Here is a 21,050-nt window from a genome sequence, read left to right as displayed (position 1 = left end):
TGTCTTGTAATCTAGCTCTGTCGATCTCCTGTATACATACTTCAAGTCTGGTATCCACATACAACAAGGCTGGTGAAAGTTCAACAATCAACTGAGTAAATACAAGTGAGTTGAACATATGTTTAAATGTAGCTTTGTTTAAGAACAAGGGAGCTCATTTCAGCAGGGTCTTCCTTTTTTTTTTAAGACTAAAATACAACTTTAGAAGCGAAAGAAATGTACATCAGACTGGAGCTACATATTTTAACACAAACAAGAAATATCGAGAATGCAGACCAACAATTTTGTGGTTCAAAAAACACTGAGCAGATAAATGTATTATTTATTCAAAGATGGGCCAATAACGACTTTATCATAACAGGAACGAATCAAAGACACTTTGCCAGTAAAGAAAAAATACTATGTTTTGAGTACACCAGACCCTCTTAAACACTATACAATCTAGTATTTCCTATAACATATTAAATATGATAATATATTACCTGATGACCTTTTAACCTTTCCAGTTTCAGGTCTGCCTCCTCCTGCTTGGACCTCCAGACCTCAAAGCATCGAGCGAGAATTCTCTGATCCCGCTGTAGGATCAACCTCTCAGCTTCCTTCCTGTTCCTCCCGACGAGATACCAAGCCCTTAACAGTCTTGAGAGATGTTTCTGAATGAGAGTTTCCTTGGCCACTTTCAGTTGCAAGACTTCTAGATAGTTTTGTCTGCCAGGAAAAAGTAACATAAGGCAAATTTTAAGATACTATTTTTCTTTGATTTTAAAATGTAAACTGTGAAAGATACTTCTTACTGAGCTTGAAAATTGTCAGTAAGAAGTGTCTTTCACAGTTTAGGTCTCAATAAATATATAAATAGCAAACAAATAACACATTTGCAATGTATATTTGTCACTGACAGAATGCTAGTCTATCCCCTATTAATGAGAAGAAAAGCTTACAGATTAATTCTAGTGACATGTATTGATTGAAACCAATTGTGACCTGAGAAATTAAAAACAAACTTATATAAAAGCTTTTCATTTTAAAGTTTTTTAAGTTAAATATGGAACAAATAAATTCAGTCTGTTTTTGACTGTATTTATTTTTTAATGTACCTCCATCCAAAGTATGACAAAGTAACCATTCTCCTGTTACTTTGCTCCTGCATGAGTTTCACCATCCTCTTCCTTTGAATCAGAAGGATCCAAGATGAAAAGGCTCTGTCGTGGATGAGAAAACACATGAAGTAAAGAAGAGACATCAAATCTTTTATTAAACGCCAACGGCCCCCATAGCAGGAGAACTCCTACTATATAGGCCGGCATATTGTACTACAGTAGTACAGTGCAGATGTAATATTGATTAGCCTACTTCGGGTTAACGTACAGATATGATGTTGACATGGCCATTGATTTATAAGGTCTCATTACCAAAAGTCACAGTCTCGATGGAAAATATATCAAATTATTTCTTCGTATTATCAGTTATATCAGCTATGTGACATAAGCAACTATATTTTTGGCAGATTTTCTATGATAAACCAGACAAAGACATAAACATTAAGGGATCTTTCTGTAGAACCTTTCAGGTGTAAACTTAACAGTACAGCTGCAGTATATAATCATGTAATGTGTAGCAGGTTATAAACTATCATCTATGTAATATAAGACATGTACACTGTGGCACATGGATAAGAATGACTCATATCTTACTGCGATGATAGAACTGCCTCTTACCTTTGCAAGTGTTTCTTTCTCCTTCTGTCCACTAATGGTCGAATCACAACACCTTCCCTGGCCGCTAACCTCCAACACCGGAAGAGACGATGAAGTTTGTGTTTCTCGATGTATCCTCTAGCTTCCATCGCTTTCTCTTGTTCATCCAAGGCTGCACTGAAAGCATCAATCCAGGTACCAAAGGCAACTATTGTTATGCAAACGAGAATATAATCTTATGAATATGGAAGTTTGACCCTGAATAATCACATCAATGAGTAATGCTTATTAATATTCATCTTACATTTTTTAACGTAAAAGAAGTAAATAAAAACTAAAGGAATAAGAAGAATATGAGTGACAAATGATGATTTCATAACATAATTTATGAATGTTACTCAATGATATTTGAAAGTAAAGAAATATTATGAAAGACAGCTCACTATCACAGTTTAACTTTGATTTAATGTTATAATCAAAGAAAATGCAATTTCCATGGGTCAAAACAACACTTTCCTTTGCATATATCCTTCACAAACAATAAGATTTCCTATGAATATTTGCAAGTGCAGATGATTTGGTGACCGTCATAATCAAACCATGAATATGCATAATAAGTGCAGATAACATTGTTCATACACAAATCATTTCTCTCTCCACAAAAGTTTTCAAATATGAATCATGTTATCAAGTCTATGAAGCAGCATCTAAACATATGAACTCTGACCCATAAAGCAAAGACAATCAGTTCTCAGGTGTCTCTGAATAGGGTTTGTAAATTACTGATTAAGCTATACCAGATGGAAGACTAGACTCTCACGTGAGATTTATGTTTCCAAACAAACCTTTCAAACATTTCTTCCTTTTCGTTTCTTTAAACAAATCAGCTTTGATTTCTTCTCTTCTCATCTTCACAACTTGTCTCCATCTCGCTGTAAATTTCTCCGCCAACCATCTTCTTCTTACTTCTTCCTCCATGTGTGATCTTTTCTTCTCGTTGTACTTGATCATCCATTGCCTGAAATATTTCTTCATCGATGTGACCTTTGACATCTTGATACGATCTTCCAGCTTTCCTCTGGAGTTGGAGAAATGACAAATTGGAAAGAGTAATTTAAAGAGAGTAAGATCAGAACGAAGAATGTCAGACAGAAACAAAGATGTAAATATTTACTGTACTTACAGACAAATGCCACTGTATATATGCTACAACTGTTCCCTAGATTGGACCATGTCACAGTTTAGACTATATATGGTGTACACATTCGAATTTCATAATTCTTCTAACCGGCATACAACATATGTCACAAAGTCAAACAATTATGGTACAGTGATAAAAGTTGGGCACTGAGGGGCTGCAGCCAGGGGGGTAGGGGCGGGGGAACATGCCCCCACTTTTTTCCAAAATAGCAAATGTGCCCTACTGGCAAATAAAATGTGCCCCTTTGACAAGGAACTGCCTTTTGGATATCTCAAGCCTCTGTTAATTTTAACATTTTACTTTAAATAATTTATTTTTAGTTTGTACATGCTATTTTTAAAATGGCATCCCATATCTTTTTGTAGCACAGTTAACAATAATCAATCTCAATAAATAGTATTGATAGCATACTAACACATCATATATATTTAAGTGATATGGCCAGTGTGTATCGGTTTATAGCATTACAAGTGGTGGTTGTGGAATGAGTAAGGGATGTTGTGCCCCCCACCACTTTTTGGAAGCTTCGTACCCTCTGGCTGCAGCATTGCTGCAGGCAGGCTGCTTTGGACATTTGTGATTTGTTTTTCACATGATAAGTACTGCTGGTCTGCATCTCTTTTGTTTTATACTGTTTCAGCCTTGCTGCAGAGGATTGTGCAGCTGCTGCAGCTCTTCTACTTAAATCATTAAACGACATTTCTCTGTCGCTCACCTCCTCTCTTTGTTATGTTGCAAAAGCAGTCGCCATGCCTCAAAGAATCTTCTCTTTTGGAAATTTTGCAGAACTCTAACACCTTGACTCCGTTGCTCCCTATTGTTGATGGTTTCTTGCCTCCAGAGAGTCAAGACCCTCAGTTTGATAGCTCGCCTTCTCTTGGATGCAATTATTCTGTTCACCAGTCTTTTCCGTTCCAGTTTCAATTTCCACAAGCAGAAAGCAAAGCTGTGTTAACAGAAGGACAAAAGCACAGACAAATCAAAATTTTTAAAGAATGCGAGTAATGTTTCATTACGTCATTCTTTCCTTCATTCTATCCTTATTTCTTATGTTTAATGCTTATTTTCTATAAAAATGCATTTTCTTAACTTTTGTCCCTACTTTTTCCATTTTACCAATTTATTAGATCTTCTCACTGGAATATACTAAAACAGGACAGTGAATCTGTTTCCTCTCACAGTAATATACAATTAGGGCTAGACCATGGTAGTACATCTACCATTAATTCAAGCATTAAGCTTGCCACGAAACTGCCCGTCTGAAAGCAGAACAACTTCCATCTGACCTAGTTTTTTATCCCCATCAATATTGCACATCTGCTGTGATACTACCAAATGCAGCAAACTAAATAATATGCTTTGTATCTCTGCATAGACATGGTGAGAAAATGGAAGTCAAGAAGATCTTCAAACAAACAATTATCTCCAAATGCTGAGTTACAAGTTATGATGATATGTCAAGACACTTTTATTCTTCCATTAATTGCACATTAATACCATACCTTCTATTTTATTATTAAACCTAGTTGTTTCATTTACAGAACTCTGACAAAATTTGCAACAAAAACTAAAGACTCCGCTATTGAACAATTCCGCTTGGAAAAAAGTAAAAAATTGAAAAGGAAAACATTATTCAAATGTTTTTTTACCAAAGTTTTACTCGATCTATTTTCCTTTCAGCCTTGGACACAATAACTTCTTCCTTCCATGATAACAGATGGACCCTCAGTAAATGGACCCTTCTCAATCCCTGAGCCCTTTGGTGTAGCTGAATTGTTTCCATCCGACATAACTGGGCACCATGCCTCCACGCTCTCATTACTTTCACAAGCGTGTATCGCCTTGAAAAAGAAGTGTACAGAACTTGTTTGACATAAAACACAAATTACAAACTAGTGTTTGGTATTGTAACTTTAAATATCCTATATGTATAAAAATGAAACATTGATTTTTTTTTTTTAATTGATTTTATTTTTTTTAATTTTTATTTGATATCCTGTAGACTTGGTAAATATTAGAGTCCAGATGACAGACAACCATCATTGGTCTATGTGATGGCCGTGGCTGTGATGAATTGCTTAACCAATCAGCTAAGACTGCGTGCTAAGAATATGATCCTTTCGTTGAGATAACAGTGTTAACATTCCTCAGATAAAAGATAAACAACTTGTTCACTTCTAGATATGACATGACCATCAATCGACATATGCTAGGATTTTTAATGATTTTCCTTACTTATTGCAGAGTTTATTTTCTGTAATAGATATAAAAGAAAAATTTGTCAGGAGACTGCTTTTTTTTTGCCACTAGTTGGTGACAAACTTGTCACCAACTAGTGGCAAAAAAAAAGCAGTCTCCTGACATGACCTAGGAGCCAATATTTCCCAAATGGATCAAGTTTATCCTTAGATAAATGGGGAAATCCATTCACCACAAATGGATCAAGTTTTACATTAGATAATTGGGGAAAGATCTCTATTTTTCATACATGCTCCTGTGATGATATCACACTGTACTCAAATGGTACACATGAAAACAAAATCAACAGAGCAATATTCACAAGTAAGATTCCTAGAGTGCAGGCATAACAATTGCTGAAACTACAAAACCAACTTCTCACCTATCTTGGCGATTTGCTGCCATTCTCTTATGGTAAGTTTCTTTCAATGTATCCCATGATGCCTTGAGAAGATTTTCCTCACGGTATACTCTGGCCAGCTCACCTTGCTCATGTTTGACTCTTCGATCTGAGACAAATACTTTCCATTTCAAGAAAAAAGTTGATAAAAGACACAACCTGAAAGAAAAATGAGAACAGCAAATGACGGTAATTAATAATAATAAGGAAGTCGTTGTAATATTAAGTACTGTAATTACTTGCTTAATGACATAACGATACAATTAGTGAGAAATATTATTTCAAGGACCATTAAAAACAGGGTTCCTTTTCAAATAGGTTTTGTGGCCTGTTGGCCACCTATTCAGTACCCCTGGTCTACAAAATGAGGTTAAAGTACTCACTTAAAATGCAGAGATGCTACCCTATCTTTCTGCCGAGAGGCATAAACAACCCTCCATTTCAGGAACATGTATCTCAGACTTTTTCGACTGAAGCAAAGCTGAGCAACCTGCTCATGGTGTTGATGTAGTCTAGTACGACTGTGCCACTGTACGGAAATACAAGGAAAAGTTATAAAGAGTCAAAGAGAGGAAATGTAAGAAATACCACTTTATATTAATTAATATCTATGGGATGGAGATATGTCTGATGAAAAGACATTGGAACAAACTAAGAACCGCCAGACATAAGCTTTTAACATTGATATTAAACACTCAAAATAATTTTCTCCACATTTGACAAGAGCTGTTCATCACAAGAACTGCTACCACATAAAACTTTTAGTGAGTTTGTTTCTCCTTAAGCTAAAAATTCTAATGGTCAATATAGGGCATGAGTTCATGCTATCAAATAAATGTTAAATCTTTGTCAAAATGAGTAAAAAATCTTGGATAGAAATATTATAAATTTATGTTTCTACTATAAATGTAGATCTTCAGAATGGCAGATTTGAGCAAATGGGCATGGACCTGGAAGTGTGTCATGAGGGGGGGGGGGGGCTGGGTGGGGGGATGGGTGTCAAGGATATATTTACAAGTTTGATTATGATAAGGTAGATTGGAGTCCATATGTTGATAAGAGTCAAGTAAGAGATGAGTGAACAACTATGGCATGGCTCACAAAACTATGAAAATCCAAGACCAACTTTACCTTGCAAAATGATGACCTCAGTTGACCCTGTTGTAGCCTTCCTCGCAGCTGTTCCGTTAGATTTCTACTTTGTGACACTGCTCTCTTCATTGCGTTGATCCCCTGAGTCAATAAATTCCTTCTGTACAAATCAGAGGCTTGCTGTAATTTCTCTCTGGTTATTTGTCTCCATGTTGTCAGGTACTTATAAAGCAGTGAAATGTCATGGAATAATATTGCACTGTTAAGAAAACCGAAAAAAAAAAAAAACATATCAGTCTCCTGATATGACCCTAAGAGCCATTATTTCTGAAACAGATCAAGTTCTTCCTTAGATAATTGGGGAAAGACCTCTATGTATCATACTTGCTCTTGTGATGATAGCACACTGTACTCAACAGGTTCACATGATAAAGAAATCAACAGAGCATTATTCAAGATTCCTAGACTGCAGACATAAGAATTGCTGAAACTACAAAACCAACTTCTCGCCTATCCTGACCCAAACAAAAGGTACTACAAATAGTTTCTTCAAACCGAGAACAGCTAGATACAGATAGGTTTATAAAGTCCTGCTACTTAGGCTTGAATATTTGTGGCTTCTTTGGTCAAATGTGGGAGCCAACATAAGATGAATAACTTTCAATTTAATCCTGTTAGATGAACAAAAAAGTTCAATTGGAGAACTAGAATATATCATATCTAAGAAGCTGCTTTTGTCTGAATAAATAACGTAAATATATCCTGTCATGGAAACAGGTCCTGTGCACAAAACATAATTATCATATGCAGGGTGCATACATGTGAAACATTCCTGTTCTACCTATGAATGTTTTTATTTTAGTGCTAGTACTACCTAGAGTCAACACAAAAACAAAATTCAGTACTGAACCCTTTAAGCACAAGAAATGCCATTAAATTAAATAAGGCTGACAGACCAAACTAAATAGGGTGAACATATAAACAGTTAGACTATGGTAGTGGTTGTAGATTAAGTATTTTTAGAAGGTTATCACAATGCTGACTTCATAACCTAAGTCTAACATTTCAGACTACAAATGTCAGCTTTTAGAATTTTTTTCCCAGTTGTTTCAACTTTAAGAAATACCATTATTGCTAAAATTTCTGAATTTGCAAAACAACACAGACTAACAACAAAGTTGTTTACGACTAATTATCAGAAAACATTGCATGTCCTATGAATATGCAACGAACCTTTGCATCTGACTTTCCTCATCTAATCGTATCATTTTCTGGACTCTGGTTCCTATCCGCCATCTTTTCATCCAGTATGCCTGGGGTTTAAAATAAGTATATAAGGACATAGAAGTCAGAATTGATTTAAAAAAATTAAGGATAGAGACAGTAATAAAATCACCATCATCATCTTGGAAAACAAATTCCCAGAAAGACATTTCAGTGTATGTGAATAGGCATTCCAAATTTAAATTTAACTTTGGCTAAACTTGCGTGTAAAATTTGCAGCTCTTTGCTTCTCTAATTTGTTATAAAGGTTAATTATTTACTGCTTAAAGTTGATACTTGGTGTTTTGTTAAGGCAAGCCTAAAATATTCCAGAGCAATCACATTGAACAGTGTACAAATGCATTTAATTTACTGGCTAAACCTTCAACTACTTCAGGAAGTTGGATCAAAGTAGAGGGATCTGTGATGTCATATGGACAAAGCTTTACTTAAATACTATTATACTCTTCTTGTTGATTTATCCTTGAAACCGTTACATTTGGAATGTTTGCTTAGCTGTTAAAGTTTGCTAAAATGTTATAAACTCTCAATTGATGATGCTTTTGTGCTTTTTCAAAATCTTATTTATATTTCATCATTCAACAAACTGTACAGATTGTCCAGCATCTCCTTCAAGTCAACAAATGAGAACGTTCATATGGAAATCAAGGGCTGAATGTTAATAGCAAAAGGAGAACTTTCTGTTTTGTACAGTACCTTGGCCACAAGATCAGAGTGGTTCTTCTTAGGAGTTTGGCGAAGTACATTTCGCACTCTAACAGTCCATCCGACACCTGATAAGAGGGAAACGTCTTGAAGGATGCTGAGCAGAAGAACATAGCGAAAAAATTGAGAGAGATAAACTTTACAACATTACAATAAAGGGGAACCTGTAATACAGTACATTATCTAACATAAAGCTCCTAAGTAGACAAATATCAAAAATATATCAAATCTAGTAAAAACATTCAATGTCAACATCAATTACAATTCATGCTTAGTGCTAATATTAGGCCAATCATAACCTCTTCCGACAACTTACAGTTAATCTGCATAAAGAGAGATATACACAGTGTTTACAATGATGATGATTCTTGCTTCTTTATCTGTTGACCTACTGTGACAAAGCTGGCATTTATGCAAAGGCTTTAGAAGAGGATTGAATCAGGGAGGGGAGCAAAACCTTCAGGGGGCAATGGGACATGTGTCATTGTCTCATATTGGGGTGGGGGGGGATGGGGACAAACCACATAACTTCTAAAAATCAATCCTTTGTGCATTCGTTTCATGATTGCTTTTTAAAGTTTAGTACCAAACCAGGGAACAATATACAGTATGATGCAACAGAAACAGAATTCCGTTGCTTTTTCAATATCAGTACAGATGTGTTAATTGTTGAAAAAGCCAATGACACTTCAAACAAACATCAACATTAATGCTGAACCAAATACACACTCTTATGGCAGATTCATGTACTGCACCTCATCTACTTGACATACCGAATGGGTGTCAAACTTGTTATTGCCATTTTAATCAGCTGTTGAGGTTAATAACTACAAATGACTTGAACCTTTTTTTGATGAGAAGAAAAATGTTAACTTCCTGGAGTCTACATGTTGCTACATGTTCATTTACATGTTACAGTTTCTAAAGATTATTTTGCACATTAGTCACACAAGTGCATGTGCTGGGACATATTTGCTTTTGAAAGTTTCCTGTACTTTAATTGTTTCATGTATATTATTTGTTTCAATTCCTGTAAAGCACTTCGAGCAGCGTTGCTGATGAATGCGCTATATAAGTACTATTTTATTATTTTATTACATGCAGTGCTACTAGCTCATTCAAAGGGTTTTTTTTTTTTTAATTAACTCAGGCAAAACTAAACAATTTTAATCGTCCCCTCCTACAAAAGATTTCAACAAATCACAGAAAGAGAAATTAACGACTGCTTGTAGAGAATTGACCAACCATAGTCATCCTGATGATCGTAAGTTATTACCATCACTAAACTTGAATTGATATGAAATTAAATCTGAAATGTATCAATAAAAGATTGATATTACCTTCGCTTTGGGGATGCTTGAACCTTTGGTAATGTTAAAGAATATGACATCTTCTTCATCTCTGGTCTTCCCTCAAAATCCATCTGTTCAGATCTCAAGTTCACTGATTCAGATTGCCTGTTCATTTCTCTTCCAATGCCATTTGTATAAGGCCTGTGTCTATCCCTTGTAATTTGTTTCGACGGCAATGAATATGCATCTCTATTAAAATTTACAGCAAGCTCATCAATATGCAAACTTCTATCACCATCTAGGGCTTTAGATCTACCATGTGGTACGTCTTGCTTCTTCCTCGTAACGACACAATTACCCTCCTCGTCAACACCAGCACCCCTACCAATTACAGGCGAATGTATCACATCTCTGCTGTGTCCTGATACCCCTATATTCTTACTGTAATCTTCCAGTTCTGATAAATGAAGGGAATGACCACCTGTGATGGAAGAAACTTCTTCTAAATCTGACAAGTGTCTTTCTTGCACTGTTCCACTCAATAGGGAATGTGTGGATGTGTTTATTACATGATGACTGTTGCCCTCAATGTATCCCTTACCATCGTCCCTAAAGGAGTCATCATCCAACATGCTTACTAAATTAAAAGCATCCCTAGCATCCTTCCTTCTAGCACTGCTCAAGGTCTGGCTAGTTACTGTTTCCGTTGCATCAAAATAATGTTTCACCAAGATGTCATCAACTTTATTACTCGATTGCATAGTATTTTCTGGTTGTTTGGGAACTATTGGCTCTGAATTCTGGTCACTTTCTTGAAAGTGTCTCAGCTGTGCCTGGCGGACATTACATTGAGTTGTAACTGCAACCACAGAATTCTGATTAAAAGTTGGCAATTCTTTAAAAGCTGCCAAACTTTTGGACATTTGGTCACTTATTTGTCCTTCATTTGGCACTCTCTCTGCTGCTACTGATTTGGAATCCCGGGGAAAGGATTCTTTAATCCTTCTTGATGTATTAACTTCTTTTTCCTCTTCAAGCTTGGTACCCTGAGTGAGATATTGTGCGTTACTTTCTAAAAGATGTGAACTTTCAGGAGATGACAGAGCATATGAGCTAGTAGCTATCTGTTCTTTATGGAAGACTGAACTAGTTTGCATAGGTTTACTTTGTAAACTGTCCATATTGCTTAGATCCGTGGAAGAGTTTGGAACACTAAAAGGAAGTGAGTGGTTGTCCCCTAGACCTTCATTTAACTGTTTATTTTCAGGTCTAATATTCCTCAATAAATCATAGATTTCATCAGAATTTGACAAGATACAATTGGGCTTAAATAGAGCAGGATCAATGAAAGATGATCTTTCTTTAAGCAGAATACTATCGATTGGATCAGATAGTTCATCTGATCTGACAGAAGTCCCTAATACCGTTCTCCGTTCTTCGACCTGCCTCTCCATATCCACAGGAGGATGGCTTCCAACCATCTCCCATTCCCTTGAAGAATGGGACAATGTGACAGTGTCCAAATAATTATCAAGATCAGCATAGTGTCCTGAAACTGGACATTCAATTTCAAACTTTCCATTCTGATCTGTTCCTAAGCTCTGAACACTGAGGCTTCCTTCTTGAGACACGTCCTCATCAAATCCATCGGTTGAGCGAAAAAATTGCTTATCGGTTGGTTTATACCTCTTCTTCAAGACCTTTCTAAGTTCTTCCGAGGTAAAATCATCCTGTGATACTTGATCAAGCATGGCCAATGTATCATCACAGAGTATTTCTGTCACATCGTCCTCATCATTTCGTATTTTAATCTTATTATCCGACTCACCTTCTACAGCCATTCTACTGACTTTCTTCCCACTATGTCTGTTATTATGTTGCTCTACCTCTCTCCCATGTTCATCAACTGAACTAAAACAAAGATTTATTATTGATGGTCCATCAGAATTAATCCTATTCTGTGGTAGGTTTGAAGAGGCTGGATTTGTTTCAGAAAAGCTTTCAGTTTCTTCTGGAATTGAAGATAAAGCTTCTGTGTCAAAAGTGCTCATCAAATTATCCTTTGAATATAAAATCTCTCTAAGGCTATTGCTCATGAAATCATCAGAGAAAGAGAGATCTGATGAAAATGATGGCTGCAAATATTTCTCACCTGTGACGACACCAAACCGGTCAAGTAACTCTGTAGTAGTGTCGGTAGGTGGCAAGTCTGTCTCTAACAGCTGAGTAGGTGTATCAGGACCTTGTCCCAAAATTCCTTTGCCAGTATAAAAGTTATTTTCAAGTACACTACTACCATAAGGGTTATAAAATTCTTCAAGGTCAAAGTTATTTGTACGTTTGGCTGTTGTAGCCTCGATTTCTAGTTCCATAGAATCTGGATTAAAAGTTGGATACCTTTCGGCATGAAATTTGTGCGGGAAATTGTGATGTAAAAATCGTTTGGATTCCACATCGCCTTTGTGTCTATGAACATTGCTACTGGTGGGTTCTTGATAAATATCAAAACCGTTCAACTTCTCCAGAGTTTCATCTTGTTTATTGGACGGCACTCTACCGTAAACCCCTTCTCGGTCTGGAGTCCGAGATGTGAATTTTCTTCCGTTCTGGCGAGAATTCGTGGATAACTTGGGAGTTGTTTGGGGTGACAATCTATCCCTAGGATTAGAGATATGATGATAATCATCAATCATCTCTGATTGAGAGTGACAAGGCTGGAGGGCTTCCATGCTGCCTCTTATTTTCAGATGATGATAAGAATCCAAACCTGAGAGATTACGAGATGACTCTGCCTCTGTCGATCTCTCCCATAATCCCTCCGTTTGAAACTGTACATCTTCTCTGTCTGCATGCCCAAGTCCATATTTGATTTGAAATTCATTTTCTTCCTTTCTTCTGTACTTTCTACTGGATTTGCTCTCCCTTCTTGTCCTATTGGAATGACTATTGCTTCCCTGAATTCTGTGTTTTTTCTGTGGTTTGTTCCCTGTCCATTCATGGATCATGGTGGAGGTTGCTCTTGGGTGTGCTACATAGCTGTCAAATGATCTCTCACTTAGATGCTCTACATCAGAAGAGACTTTTTCCACTTGATCTACATTGCAAAGAAACAAAGATATATGTAGAGTATGAAAGCCTGGTATTCAAACCTGTTGGCTCGGTGACTCCAATTTTCACCATTGTCATCTTCATCACCTTCCAGTGGCAGAGGAATCTTCCTCGTCTTGGAGAAAGGGTTCTAAGTTGCAACATGTTTAATTTTGAAAGTTTTGAAGCATTTTATGTTCAAGATTTTTCTAATTTTTTTGCCAACTAACATGGGGTGGAGTGGCTGTCGGGTGTGCTACAGAGCTGTCAAAAAGCTCCGCATCAGAAAAAAACCTTTTTCCACTTGATCTACATTGTATAGAAACAGACAGTGTATAGTATTTATAAGGTTAAATGTACCCTGAAATCAAGACATTAAGATTGAATTCCAACAGAGAAAATTGGTACAATGTTCATCTTAAACTGATTGTAAGACACTTTTCTCATGCATGTTGGCAGATCAGAGTTAATGGTAGTTTTAATACAATAAAAATTTACTCACCTACATGACCTCTTGAAAGGTCTCCTTCATGTTTACTTTCTTCTTCTATGAAATCCAAGGAATTTTCTTGGACTGAGGAAGTGAGCAGTGTTTTTTCTTGATAACAACTGAAGAACAAGTTGGTTTGTTTTGGACTATCAAATGTCTGAAGCGACTCATGAAAAAGAAAATTAATTGTATCAGTATTATGAATATTTATTATCATCAATGATACATAAATTGCTGCAAACCAAATTGGAATAGTTAATCCATAGCCAGACAATCAAAATCTGTTAATGGAAAATAAACACACAGATAGAACACTATTAAGTATGCTAATAAGATATAAGAAGCAGTGTAGAATAACTGGATAGATTTACTTCATGAATAAACATACATGAATAGTCATACATGAATAACATGAATTACAATTCTCTTAGGTACTACTGTATGATTACAAAGAAGATAAATCACACTGAATTTATCCAGTATATGTTTAAGCAAAATGATATATGAGTGAAAATATAGTTTTTGGAAACAGAAAACACAACTATTTTATGTTCACATGAGAATCATTCACAGCCTTTAAAATTGCTAACAATTACTGCTAGTCAGTACTAAATGATTCCCTGATTCATATCACACTTACCAGGGTACAATACAATGTTTAACACCTGTGATCCATTATGAAAACATTCCACAAAATACCAGTACAACCAATTGTATGTGAATGATGAAACCTGTAGTAGTAGCCCATTGGATCTAGGCAAACTGGAGAACAGTAGGTGTTATAGGATTATCTATTATGATTGTATTCCTGTCACCAGCGCATACATACTATGACCCCCATTCAAAGGCTAAGCTTACATCTAGTCACCGGTGAGTAGCGTTGTGTATTTCTCCTGCTATGAGGGTAATTGAGATAAACACCTATTCTCTGAGTTGGCAAAGTTTCATCAAAGTGCAAGGAGTGGTTGCTAGGCAACCTTTGACTCAGCATGAACAAGTCTACAATGTCATTGCTGAGGCACTTAAGATATATTTGTGCAAAGTGACACATGCAGTGAGACCCCCTGGACAGACATGCAGTCAGACCCCCTAAACTATACCTGTACATGTGTGTACTGTTCATACACTGCACACATATCAGGGAGCCCTTCTGCTGTTGCATTCATCTGGTCTCAAAAGACATTTTAGTAATCTGAACTTGCCATACATATGTTCTACCATGTATCATTAAATGGCATTATGAACATATAGTAAATGTAGACCCATCCTGTACATTTCCTACATTTTCAATAATATTTCTACATTGGATCAATGGAGAAATGCCTGTGGCACCTCTTCCACCACACCACCAAATTACCAATATAAGAGGTATTGAGGGAAGGGGAGGGGGAAGGTGTGGATTAGAGAACAGTGTGAGAGAATAGCTTGATTGTCTGAATCATGGGATCAAATTTCTTGTTGTATTTTTGGTCTGCTCACTGCATTGGTCTGGCAATAAGACATACAGATAAGGCACAGTCACATATGAGAAGATCACAGATAAGGCACAGTCACAGATGAGAAGATCATGGGTAGTGTAGTGTATTAACTATGTTGACTTCCATTGAACTGTTAAGTGTTCTGTTTTTTATCTCTATGTAGATAAAGTTGTTCAATTTGTCTTTATACAGCCTCTACTTCACCAAACATCTGTATAAGTGCTTTCATGTGTGAACAGTAGCCTGATTGTGTAGTACTGTAAATTGCTCTCCATGACATGGTTAAAGTGGATAGATTCAGCATGTCCTTAAGTTACCCTGTATAGTTTCAACAAGGAATAGGTTAACAACTAAAGATGACTTCATAACACTTATGTGTGCTTTCACTTCATTACAAGAATACAAACTGTTTAATATGTCACAGGCCTGGTAAACTTTGGCATTTTATTATTTGTCAAAACAAAGCAGCAATTATCCCTTGAACAGGTTTCTCAACAGAACTGTTTTCATGAAATCAATGATTGAGACACTCAATTCTTTCCCAGCCAATATCATATCTTTTTGGCCGTACAGTGTACTTGGGGAAGTGGTGTAATTCATTGAGTGTGACCATAGTTTTGCAGCAAGACGAAAGTTTTCTGTTACTGCATGTAATCGAACCTTTCATGTTTTAAAGATTTTCTTATTTTATACTTTTTGTGGAACACAGACAGACCTTACTTACTTAAAAATAAATTACATAGAAATGTCACTCTTCACAGTATAACATTTCATCTAGCTGACTACAGTTTCTACTATTTTTTTCAATAATTTCTGTACATGCTCATGATAATACTCAATGGTTTATAGAATTTACAGCCTTGAAAGTTTGTTATGAAGTGAGGACAGTTTGACTAGTTCTCTTCATTGTTGTATATGTTACTTACAGCACAAACTGTACATACTGTGTCAAACTGAGACTTTGAATAACCAAAACAGCCATAAAACTAAAGTTTGCTGCCTAACTCCTCCTACTCCTCTCCAACCTCGAAACAGATTGCATGCACAGCAGGTAACAGGACAATAAAGAACCATGAGGAACAAGCAGTACTGTCTAAGCCCCACCTCTCTATCCCCTGTGATCCACAATGACAAGGAAGAGTTGCTATTAATCCTTTCGTCCCTAGCCTACAATATGATATCCTTAAAAAGACTGGTACAGTATCACTGACTGGTCTCCTTTTCTGCCGTTTCACACTCTACAGTATTTGAAGCCACTCATTGGTATTGCACTTTCAAACAAAACCAGCGTGTCAATGTTTTCACAGTTTCCAGTATTCAGTACAAACAATCCTTGATTACTCAGCATCTTTCAAGCTTCATATTTCAGTTCCATGTATGCATGGAAGAGACAGTTAACAAAAAAATGAAGGCTGATCAGCTTTCAGCGTTTTTAATCCTCCAAGACAACCACGTGAATTCATTTACAAGTCAACATAATCAGTCAACATATTGCAACTTTACGACAGATTTATGCAATCAGAACAAAGTCATAAAATATACAAACAAATTAATATCAAAATGGTACCCATTATTCATCAACAAACCTGTAAAGTGTCATCATTTTGAGAGGCATTGCTTCTGTTTTTTGATGATCTAGTAGACAAAAATCCTAAAAAAAACAATCAAAAGATGGATAAAAATTTGATGTTAAAACAAAAGCTTAGCACCATCATCTGCAATTAGAGAACTACACAAACTTGATTTCCACTCAAATTTAAACTATGAGTCGGAGTATTCAACAGATTTTGCATGCTCCATGATAAGTAATACTTTCAAATTCCAAGATCAATATTTCCCAGAAGTGGACAAGCTCTACAGTTCTCAGAAGTTTTAATACAAGGTACAAAGTGTGGATATACAGTGATCAATGTAAACAACAGAAAAAAGACTTGCACTCTAAAACAGTTCTTAGGTATTCAAAGCAAGGTACATGGATGGACAGCAGAGATCTTTATTGCTGTGGTTTCTTCTACTATTTACAAGATCCAAAAATGTAAAACAATGCTGTTGCTTTCTAGAGAGCTCTTGTGAAGAGTAATTTTTTATGAGGGAATAAAGTAACCCCTTGTATAACTTTGGAAAAGTAAAGATTAGGAAATATTAAGTAAACCCATGTATATTGAATCTATATGAGGATAAATTTAATCCCATGTATAAATTTTGAAGAGTAAATATGAGGATTAATTTAAACGCATAGATAACTTTTGAAGAGTAAATATGAGGATAAATTTAATCCCATGTATAACTATTGAAGAGTAAATAAGAAGATAAATTTAAACCTATGTATATATCACTTTTGAAGAGTAAATATGAGCAAAAATTTAATCCCATGTATAACTATTGAAGAGTAAATATGAGGATAAATTTAATCCCATGTATAACTTTTGAAGAGTAAACACCAGGAAATAAGGTAAACCCATGTTGTACTGTATTTAACATTTTGGCAGCTTTGCCAGGAAGAAAAATTTAGTTTAAACCTGTACATATCATTTTCATGTACAGCATGTTCTTGCTTGATGCTGTAATTGATGATATGTGTATGCCTCTATAGACTACATCACTGGTGAAACTGAATCAAATTCAGAATCTTTCCCTCAAGATAATTTCTGCTTCCTAGAATCAAATTTAAAGTCTTGTTTGCTTGAATCCAGTTTCCAAGAGTGTTGTAAGATAATCATACCCAATTGATCTTCTATTGTCTAAGGCCTAGGTTCTCAACCTTTTTCTATCCAGGGACCCCTTGAGATAAAGTGAAATGTTTGGAGGACCCCCGGACAGTGACCGCCGGCCTGGGGGAGGGGGACACCCCCTCCCCTTTTGATTTTTTTTTTCAATGTTTGAGGGTTAGATCTATGCGAAATGGTGCATTATTTTGTGACTTTTGAAGTAAATTTATGTTCAAGAATTAATGTTTAGAAGTGCATTTTTCTGGGCCTGGAATGCAGTTTTTCTAGACCTGCAAATATTGCTAGGCATAGGCCTACTTGGAAATTCTTTCTTTTAAATTATATATTTCCCAATTAAATTTTAATTTGGAAGCGATGAGTTGTCAGATACAAACTGGTTGATTCTGCATGAGGTCAGGAGAATTATGGGTTTTCTTTGTCAGAGATAGCTGCAAATGGCACCGTTTTTTTGTGTCAAATCCAAGTTAGTTATAACTTTTCCTCCACCAAAGCCTTATAACTACCGCGCTTCGCTGTGTCAACAGTGAGCAACGCATCATAGTTATTGCTCTGCATATTAGGATGTATAGTGTGCAGTTAAGTTGTACACAACACTTGAGTGGCATGTTATCCATACCTCACCGAATGTATACCAATGAGAAACTATATTACTTGTTTTCATCGGGGAATGCACGATTCAACATTTATCGACTACTGACGATACGGTCTGATCATCAGGGTCCGACGTATTGACGGCTAGCCTAGCCTAGATTTCTAGAGGCATACATACTTCTTCCTTCGACTATATCTCTCATTCCATTTTTCACGAACCTCTTCGGCTTTCGCGGACCCTTATTTTTTTCACGGACCCTTATTTTTTCACGGACCCCCTGCGGACCCCTTTGCCCTCACGGACCCCCAAATAAATTTCACGGACCCCCTAGGGGTCCGCGGACCCCGGGCTGAGTAACCTGGGTCTAAGGTATACATTTGAAAACCAGCCACCAACAACAGGAACGACTTTAATATTATTGCAATAGAGATTTATTTCTTCACAAGCTTACCTTTGCTGTCTCCCAAACGTTTTCTATTTCTAACATTGTTTTGTTTCTTGTGAGATATTGAGGAGGATAAAGGGTCATGGAAACTAGGAGCATTTCTTTGCTTCCCACGTAGCGACATGTTTATTCATCATTGTCATCATCACACATCATCTTTCAGCCGACTTGATACTTTTCCATCCCTGTAGTGATAATAATACACATTGAAAGTCATTTTGATACAGCATTGCTGAATTACAAATAATTCATTAATCAAGAAAAAAAAAATTATGTAAAATGATGTACTTATAATGTTATGAACATTTTAATTGAACTAAGAAAAGTCAGCCACGAAAGAACCTAGGCATTAAAAACCATCGTGACTGACTGTGTGATCAATCATAGTCAGGTGTGTATCACGATACCCCGAGAAGAAGAACATAATGGTACACATAAACTCAGCCAAAGACCGAGAAGTCTAAACAAAATGTTTAAAATTCCTACTGTGAAACATAAAATAAATGTATGATGAAATCTTGTACATAGATTGAAGGTATTGTAAATCACTGAGCACAATAAATTCAGTGCTGCCAAGTCACCCGCTTTGGGCGGGTGTCACCCGCATTTTCGGGTCGTCTCCCGCTCACCCGCCCACCTGTCCGAATCTCCCGCATTTTCCAAAAAACTCCCGCATTTTTGAAGAATCTCCCGCATTGTAGGCCCACCGAGTTTTTCCTGTGAAAGTGTATCATTGCTAGCGTGAAATTCATTTCATCACACCAAAATGCGAATAATCTCAGAACCGCCAGGATCGGAAATTACTCAAAGCCGATCGTGCTAAATATGCCCGGCTGAAAGCAACGTTACCTATACAATTCGTCAAAAATAATACCGTTACGACACACGTGAACGCTACAGCGTCCGCAAAATTTCAGAGATTTTTTTTTATTTCAAGATATTTTTTCCTCTGGAATGAAAAAAAAATAGACACAATACAAATATGGAGACAGTATAGATTCAGCTTAGATGACCCGGGAAGTGATGTTTCCGGCCATCTGAGGGGCCGTAAGATCCCAAAATTTTCTTGTACACTTCGTGCCAACCCATGGTGGCGCTCCGCTTAGATGGTGTACATAACCAACAGCACCAGACAATTTTCACCCGCCTAAAAAACATCTGACCTTGGCATCTCTGTAAATTCTCTTATTTTCCTGGTGGATTGTTCCATATATTTATTAGGGTATTTCACATCAACAAATGTATAGACCTTTGACAAAACAACTGACTTCTGTAATTATCTCCTTGTCACATTAACTTAAATTAATTATAAGTATGAGAATGAAAGATATGCAGTGTTGTTGTCAAATAATTTGACTTTGAGAACCATACACAACTTTGCAGCTGTAAGATAACCCTTTTCCCTAAATAGAAGTAGAACACTCCAAACGGGGAAATTATTGATTTAGTCTTGGCCCTGATCGATTTGAAAGTATATTGCTGTTCTTAGTAGCACGAAATAATTGTAGACATTTCCTTGTCTTTACGACTGAAGTGTAGAATCATAATGCTACATTAGGCCTAAACTGGGGCTAGGCCTGGAGTAGTGTACAGTAAGTTAGCAATACTAGAGCCGCTAACTTACGTAGGACTGGCTACTGTAAGTATAGAAAGCCTAGTGGGGGATATGTAGGCCCTACGTAGGAATTGCTATGTGTTTTTGCAATCCAGTGCCTTTTTTTTACAGCATCGTTTTCTTTTACAATGCTTACCACTTTACAATTATGTAGCTACAGTCCCAACATCTTGGTGCGATTCCTTGTTTATCTTGAAATAGACGAAATTATAGGACTTTGTTTGAATAGTCCGCCAGACGGAAATCGATTTTTCATCTTACATACGTTACCATAATGCATATACAGATTTATGCTAGCTATACAACCAACAGCAGATGCCGCCCATGCAGGGAAAGCTGTTAAAAAGTGAGGTGGCTAAGGATGTCAAATGGGGAAGGGAATAAAGGTAATGGCCAGGTGGGAAGGGCGGGAGGGGTGGGGGTGGAGATGGGGAGTCAACTGCACGTATTGCGACATCTTACCACTGAGTTATTGGTGATGAATATCCCTTGCCTGCTTGGCATCTCTAAGAAATTTATTCTGATCATGCCTGATTTTTCAAGTGCATAGCAAAGGGGAAAGGGGGTTCAGCTATAAATGCTGATGTAAACAGGAATCTTTCCTTCTGCAACAGGCCACACATGGGTCCAGTATATTATCATGAACCTTTTAAAAGCCATCTGTTTTTCTGCTACTTAACTAACACGAAAACAAACAGGAAAAGT

At 36.6% G+C, this 21,050-nt stretch overlaps 1 protein-coding gene across 3 annotated transcripts in view; it reads right to left on the bottom strand.

The window, feature by feature from the left end:
* The window catches only part of LOC139975907 (uncharacterized), a 38,191-nt gene extending 17,558 nt beyond the window's left edge, over positions 1-20,633 (bottom strand). The window contains exons 1-16 of one of the 3 annotated variants that reach the window (XM_071984194.1): positions 20,482-20,633; positions 18,737-18,915; positions 16,551-16,615; positions 13,499-13,643; positions 9,958-13,003; positions 8,609-8,714; positions 7,862-7,941; positions 6,668-6,887; positions 5,920-6,065; positions 5,519-5,695; positions 4,548-4,739; positions 3,614-3,844; positions 2,543-2,775; positions 1,719-1,905; positions 1,098-1,202; positions 483-708 (exon numbers count right to left, since the gene is read on the bottom strand). In XM_071984194.1, coding sequence (XP_071840295.1) covers positions 483-708; positions 1,098-1,202; positions 1,719-1,905; positions 2,543-2,775; positions 3,614-3,844; positions 4,548-4,739; positions 5,519-5,695; positions 5,920-6,065; positions 6,668-6,887; positions 7,862-7,941; positions 8,609-8,714; positions 9,958-13,003; positions 13,499-13,643; positions 16,551-16,615; positions 18,737-18,854 — 5,277 coding nt within the window. In that variant the 5' untranslated portion in view covers positions 18,855-18,915; positions 20,482-20,633. Of the gene's footprint in view, positions 1-482; positions 709-1,097; positions 1,203-1,718; positions 1,906-2,542; positions 2,776-3,613; positions 3,845-4,547; positions 4,740-5,518; positions 5,696-5,919; positions 6,066-6,667; positions 6,888-7,861; positions 7,942-8,608; positions 8,715-9,957; positions 13,004-13,498; positions 13,644-16,550; positions 16,616-18,736; positions 18,916-20,481 lie in introns of those variants that run through there. The other 2 variants (XM_071984196.1, XM_071984195.1) reach the window with 2 other exon arrangements.
* Positions 20,634-21,050: the final 417 nt, after the last annotated feature.

This window comes from Apostichopus japonicus, chromosome 11 (genome assembly GCF_037975245.1).
Source record: "Apostichopus japonicus isolate 1M-3 chromosome 11, ASM3797524v1, whole genome shotgun sequence".
Lineage (NCBI taxonomy): Eukaryota > Metazoa > Echinodermata > Holothuroidea > Aspidochirotida > Stichopodidae > Apostichopus > Apostichopus japonicus.
This window is presented reverse-complemented; position numbering and strand designations above follow the sequence as displayed.